Here is a 6805-nt window from a genome sequence, read left to right on the forward strand (position 1 = left end):
TTGGAACTGGGCAGGCGCCGCCGGCGCTGAAGCCGCGAGCCGCCATCTTTGATGTGGGCAGCGGGGCGGGGGCAGCTGCGGCGGCCGCCATCTTTGGTGAGGGCAGGAGGCCGCCCGGTACCGAGGCCGCCGTGCTGGATGCGGGCAGCGCCGAGCCCCGGCGGGGGAGCTCCCAGAGCTCCGTGCTGTGAAGCCTCGGGAATTGCAGCAGCACCGGCAGCTGCTCCGTGGAGCCTGCGGGAAGCAGCGCCCTGGAGGCGGGGTGTGTGGCCCGGGGGTTCCCGTAGGGATGAGGGGAACTGTGAAGGACAAAGTGCCATGGCGGCCACGGTGCTTTCCTGACTCGGTGCTCCCCGGCCCCGCCCGGCCCGGGAGCCTCCCAGAGGCGCGGCTCGGAGCAGCGGGAGCGACTGCACGGGGCCTCGGGCAGGGCGGAACCGAGCCGGGCCGGGACCCGCCACCTCCGCCCCGCCGGGCTCGAGCCGGGCCCGGGCCGCCGGAAGGACCCCGGAAGTCCCCCCTCGGTGTCGCGCGGAGTAGGCGGAGCCTCTTCCTGAGATCACCAATCAGGGCCCGTCCCTGTACCCCGCCCCCTCAGCGCAGCCAATCGCCGCTCTCCACATCGGGTGGCGCGCCTGCGCGCGCCGCGCATCGCGAAGGCCCCTAAGCCTGGGGTGCCCTCGGTGCTGCCTGCACCGCCGCCCTCACCGCCGCTCCCATCGCGGCCGAACCGCGGCGGGCGCAGCCCCGGGGAGCGTTCGGCGGTCGCGGCGCGCAGCCCCCGCCCGGCCCCGCGCTGTTCCCGGCTCGCCTCGCCCGGGGGCCGATGAGGCCGCCCGGGGCGCCGCGGGATGTGGCGCTGGAGGTGCCGCCCGCGCTGAGCGGCCCCGCCGCCAACATGGGAGCGAGCGCGGCCGCGGCGCTGCCCGAGCGCCTCCGCCTGCCCGTCTGCTTCCTCGGCGTGTTCGCCTGCTACTTCTACTACGGCATCCTGCAGGAGAGCATGTGAGGGACAGCGGGACAGCGGGGCCGGGACACGGGATGGGGAGCGGGATGGGGGAGCACGGAGTAACGGGGCTGGGGGACACGGGGCAGGGATGGGGGACACGGGACGGGGACACGGGACATGGAGTAACAGGGCTGGGGGACACGGGACGGGGACACGGGACAGGGGCCGGGGCACAGCCGGGCTGGGAGCGGGGCAGGGCCGGGCGGCCGGGGCGCGCCGCTCCTTCCCGTGCCCTGGGCCGCGTCCCCGGCGTCCGTCCCGGTGTCACGGTGTCCGTGCGTCCCGCCGTCCGTCCCGCAGCACCCGCGGCCGCTACGGGGAGGGCGCCAAGCAGGAGAGGTTCAAGTACGCGCTGACGCTGGTGTTCATCCAGTGCGTGATCAACGCCGCCTTCGCCAAGCTCCGTAAGTGAGCCCCGCAGCCCCGGAGCCCCCCGGAGCCCCCCGGGAGCCCCCCGGAGCCCCGGGCCGCTCCTGAGCCGTCCTGTCCCCGTCCCCATCCCCGTCCCGCAGTGATCCGGCTGACGGAGGCGGCGCGGCCCGACCGCACGCGGCGCTGGCTGTACGGCGCCTGCTCGCTCTCCTACCTGGGCGCCATGGTGTCCAGCAACGCCGCGCTGCAGTTCGTCAGCTACCCCACGCAGGTGGGCACGGGGACAGGGGGGACAGGGACACAGCCACCCACACCCGGGGATATGAGGGACAGGGACACAGGGACACAGCCACCCCACGCAGGTGGGCACGGGGACAGGGACAGGGTGACGTGGGGACACGGGGGACAGGGACATGGGGACACCCAGGGGGACAGGGACACAGCCACCCCACACAGGTGGCTACGGGGGCAGGGGGGGACAGCCACCCCATCCGGGGGACACAGGGGACATGGGGACAAAGCTACCCCACCCAGGGGGACATGGGGACACAGGGGACAGGGGGACAGGGACATGGGGGACATGGGGACACAGCCACCCTGCCCAGCCGGGGACAGGGACATGGGGGACAGGGACATGGGGACACAGCCACCCTGCCCAGGGGGACACAGGGACAGGGGCATGGGGCACAGCCACCCCACTCAGGTGGGCATGGGGACACAGGGGACAGGGGGACAGGGACATGGGGACACAGCTCCCCCACCCAGCACAGGGACACTGAGGGACCCCTGGCTGTGACCCCGTCCCTGCCATTTCCTGGGGTCACGTTCATGTCCCGCTCCCTGCTGGGCTCCAGGGAGGGCTCCGGGAGGGGACAGAGCTCCCAGAGGTGGTGGCAGTGTCACCGGGCAGGGACTGGGGTCACCCCCTGTGAGGCCTCATTTTTGGGGCTCTCGTTTCTGGGGGTGTCACTCTGGGGTCTCACTTTGGGCAGGGGCTGAGCTCTCATTTTTGGGGGTCTCGTTTCTGGGGGTGTCACTCTGGGGTCTCACTTTGGGCTGTGGGTCATTAACGCCCCTCTTCCCTCCCCAGGTCCTGGGCAAGTCCTGCAAACCCATCCCAGGTAAGGGAATTGCCCAGTTTTGGGGGGTTTGATGCTCCTGGGGTGATTTTTTAGGGATGTAATTCCTGTGGGTGGATTTGGGGCAGTTCCTGACCTCTCCTTTGCCAGTGATGCTGCTGGGGGTGATTTTTTTGGGGTTTAATTCCTCTGAGTGGATTCAGGGGCAGTTCCTGACCTCCCTTTTCCCAGTGATGCTGCTGGGGGTGATTTTTGGGGGGTTTAATTCCTCTGAGTGGATTCAGGGGCAGTTCCTGACCTCCCTTTTCCCAGTGATGCTGCTGGGGGTGACCCTGCTGCGCAAGAGGTACCCCCCAGCCAAGTACCTGTGCGTGCTGCTCATCGTGGCGGGGGTGGCCCTGTTCCTCTACAAGCCCAAGAAAGGGACAGGGGACACCGAGCACGTCTTTGGCTACGGGGAGCTGCTCCTGGTGAGTGCAGGGACCCCACGGGGACCCCACGGGGCTGGGGCTCGGGGCTGGCACCTGGCAGGGATTTATTTCTGGAAGAAATCCTGGGATTCTGGTGGGATTTACTCCTGGAAGAGATTCCAGCACTCAGGTGGGATTTGCCCCTCACCTGGGATAAATTCCAGGGTTTCAGGGTGGGGGGATTTACTCCTGAGAGTGGGATTTATTCCTGGGATAAACACTCAGGTGGGATTTGTTCTCACATGGCATAAATTCCAAGGTTTGAGGTGGGATTTGCACCTGGGATAAGCCCTGGGCTCTCGGTTGGGATAAACCCTGGGCTCCCAGGTGTGATTTACCCCGGGATAAACCCTGGGGTCTCAGGTGGGATTTATCCCAGGATAAACCCTGGGGTTCTGGGTGAGATTTCCCCCAGGATACCCCTGGGCTCCCAGGTGGGATTTCCCCCTCTCCTGGGATAAACCCTGGGGTCCTGGGTGGGATTTCCCCCTCTCCTGGGATGCTCCCAGGTGTGCCCTGGGGCTGCAGCAGGCCGGGTGTGCCCTGGGAGCTCCCGTGCCCTGCAGCCCCCCTGACAATCCCTGCTGTCAGAGGGGGGTTGCCATTTTCCCTGGGGACCTGACGGTGTGCCCTGTCTGTGTGTCTGTCTGTCTGTGTGTCTGTCTGCCCAGCTGCTGTCGCTGACCCTGGACGGGCTCACGGGGGTGTCCCAGGACCACATGAGGGCTCACTACCAGACAGGCTCCAACCACATGATGCTCAACGTCAACCTCTGGTCCACGCTCTTCCTGGGGGCAGGTGAGGAGCCGGGGTGGCTCCAGGCCCTGCCCACCCACCTGGAGCCCTCTGGGCTTGGTTCTGTTGGGGATTTTTGGGTTTCTGCTCGTGGCCCAGCCTGGGCTCAGCTCCTCTGCAGCTGGCAGCACCAGCTGGAGCCCAGCAGGGCTGGGAGCTGCCCCTGGCACTGCAGCAGCTTTAAGGTCCCTCCCCACCCAACCATTCCAGGATTAGCACTCCTGATTAATTGCTGGGGACTGTTCCCTTGGAATTTGATCCCAGTTAATGATCTTTCTTTCACTAATTAACCAGGAGGGCGATTGCTTCTGCTGCTGGTGTTCCCTGCAGGAGTTTGTGGGGCTCACTGCCTGGTTTGGGGTTCTGAGCCCACGAGGGTGGGGATCCCCACGCAGGCTCCTCCTGGCTGTTTTCCAGGGATCCTGTTCACGGGGGAGCTCTGGGAGTTCCTGAGTTTCACGGAGCGTTATCCCAGCATCATCTCCAACATCCTCCTCTTCGGCCTCACCAGCGCCCTGGGCCAGGTCAGGGCTCAGGGGTGGGATTTGGGGTGGGCTTTGCTTCCCTGGCAGGGGCTGGGATGGGATTCCCAGGGAACCTGTGGCTGCCCCAGCCCAGGCCGGGCTGGGATAGGGGAAGGCATCCCTGGATGAGCTCCAAGGCCCCTCCAGCCCATCCCAGGATGCCACAAACCCACTTCAACCCAGGAAAAGGCAGGATCTGAAGGGAGATCTTTTGGGATTTCCCCCTGGCTGCCTGCCCTGGCAGTGCCAGTGACAGGGGCTGTGCTCTGGCAGAGTTTCATCTTCATGACCGTGGTGTACTTCGGGCCCCTGACGTGCTCCATCATCACCACCACCCGCAAGTTCTTCACCATCCTGGCCTCCGTGGTGCTCTTTGCCAACCCCATCAGCCCCATGCAGTGGGTGGGCACCGTCCTGGTGTTCCTGGGTGAGTCTGGGGGCAAAATCCCCGGGCTCCCTGCCCTGGGAGCTCCTCAAACCCACGGAGCCTCTGCCGGGAGCGTGGGAGCGGCGGATCCATTCGGTCCCTTCCCCCCAGCTCACTCCGTGGGTGAATTTGGGGATGTTCAGCTGCTTTTTTCCCAAAATTCCCATCTCCCTGCCGGTTTGAAGAGCTCAAAGTCGTGTTTTGTCTCCTGCCAGGCCTTGGGCTCGATGCCAAATTCGGGAAGGGGGTGAAGAAGACGTCGCATTGAGGTCGATCGGGCGATCCCGCAGTTGGAATGAACTTTTAATTTATTGTCTTGTACCTCAGAATCTGGTGTGGAACTGGACTCAGGACAGGGAATCAGAAGGAAACCGTGTGGAATTTATTTTTGGGTTGAGTTTGGTTTGGTTTTTTAATTCTGAATGGTCTCTAAAATGTAATCCTTTAGTTTGAGGTGTAATTTTGCTTTTTTTGTGTAATCAGAGCTGCCCCCTGAGCCGAGCAGCAGCAGCAGATCCTTGCCTTAACAGGAAAACACAAATCCTTCCTATCTTTATTAAAGAAAACCAGACAATGGCCGCTTCTTCAGGACTTTTTTTGGGGATTTGGCTGATGTGGGGGGGCCCAGCTCTGCTCTGCAGGGAGGGAGAGGAATGATCCCAGTCCTTTGGGGTGATCCTGGGATGAAAGCCTTGTTGGAGGCACCCCCTTCCAGCTGTGGGGTTTTCCAGAGGGTCAGAGCAGCCCCTTGGATTTTCTCCCGCTGGGATGTGTCAGCAGGGAAATCCTGAATGTGCCTCAGGAAATGAGAATTCCCCAAATTCGGGGCAGCTCCTGTCCCATCCCCTGGGACACCCCAGCAGGAATTCCCAGAGCAGCTCTCTGGGGTTCCTGGCCCCTCCTGAGGAGCCTTGGGGCTGTTCCTGCCTGGATCCAGCTGGAATAAACCCCAAAGGAATGGGGTGGGACGGTTCTGTTCCTTGGGTTTTGGGCTCTGCTCCTTTTCCCATCCCAAGGCAGGGCTTGGACTGGGGGAAAACGTCAGGAAACTCCTCCCAGGGATGCACAAAGTGCTGCCAGAGCACCCAGGGAAGGGCAAAAGGGATTTTAATTCCTGCTGCCAAGGCCTGTTGGGTTTATTCCTGGAGTCCCCTCCAGCCCTGGGGTCCTGGGAGGTGTCCCAGGGTGGGATTTAAGGTCCCTTCCAGCCTCAACCATTCCATGGTTCCCAATAAGTGCAGCTGGAGGCAGCTCAGAATTCTCTGAGCTTCACCTGCCCCAGCTTGGACCAGACCTTCTCCAGCTCATGGATGCAAATCCAGGTAAATCAAAGATTTTGGGGTTTTTCCAGCCCTGGGAGCTCCCTCTGCCTGTGCAGCCTTGGGATCAGGAGCTCTTTCCCAGCAGGAATTCTGGGGCAGGAGTGGGGCTCTGGAATGTTGGGGGCTGGCCTGGCTGGGCAGGACGTTCCCGCAGGGAATTCCCAGGCTGGATTTGGGGATTTGTTGGGTGCCCCGGGCCAAGCTGAGCAGCTCTGAACCGATCCCAGTTTTCCTCCCTCCCGGTTTTTGTTGGCTTCAGATCCCGATTTCAGCCGCTCCGGCCTCAGCTACCGGCAGGGGGAACTCTGCTTTAACCATTCCCAACCAAGACCGGGAGAAACCCAACAAAATCCCAGCAAAAAGCGGCTCCTGTGCCACCCCTGCTCGAGCCGTGCTGCTGGAGCCAAACCCAGCTGCAAATCCGCCTTTTCTCCCGTTTTTCCCCCCATTTTCATCGTGTTTAATCCTTCCCGGCCACAGCAGAGCCCCCTGGAGCCGGGCTGGGAGCTGAAATCCTGCCCTGCTCCTCCCGGCCCGGGGAAAATTCCCGCTGGAATTCTGCCCGGGGGAAAATTCCCGCTGGAATTCTGCCGGGAATTCTCCCGGGGCAGGGGATCAGGGCTGGGAAGGGGAGGTGAGAGGCAGGAGCTGGCCCGGCTCCCGCAGGGGGAATTTGGCAGCTCCGCTCCCTCTCCTTTCATCCCCGCTGCTCCTCCTGCAGCTCCAGCAGCTCCAGCAGCAGATGGCTCAAAAAAAAAAACAAACCCAAAAAAACCCAAACAAATGTTTGGAGAGGGGACTGAAATT

At 63.2% G+C, this 6805-nt stretch overlaps 1 protein-coding gene across 1 annotated transcript; it reads left to right on the top strand.

Moving 5' to 3' along the window:
* The first annotated feature begins 819 nt into the window (after positions 1-819).
* On the top strand, positions 820-5252 carry SLC35B1 (solute carrier family 35 member B1). Its single transcript, XM_039700567.1, has 9 exons — positions 820-1005; positions 1310-1413; positions 1522-1652; positions 2472-2502; positions 2773-2930; positions 3602-3728; positions 4143-4249; positions 4523-4676; positions 4892-5252. The coding sequence occupies exons 1-9, from the start codon at positions 827-829 to the stop codon at positions 4942-4944; spliced, it is 1044 nt and encodes a 347-aa protein (XP_039556501.1). The 5' UTR covers positions 820-826; the 3' UTR covers positions 4945-5252.
* The last annotated feature ends 1553 nt before the right edge of the window (positions 5253-6805 follow it).

This window comes from Passer montanus, unplaced genomic scaffold, assembly GCF_014805655.1.
Source record: "Passer montanus isolate IOZ18808 unplaced genomic scaffold, ASM1480565v1 scaffold142, whole genome shotgun sequence".
In the NCBI taxonomy this organism is placed as follows: Eukaryota; Metazoa; Chordata; class Aves; order Passeriformes; family Passeridae; genus Passer; species Passer montanus.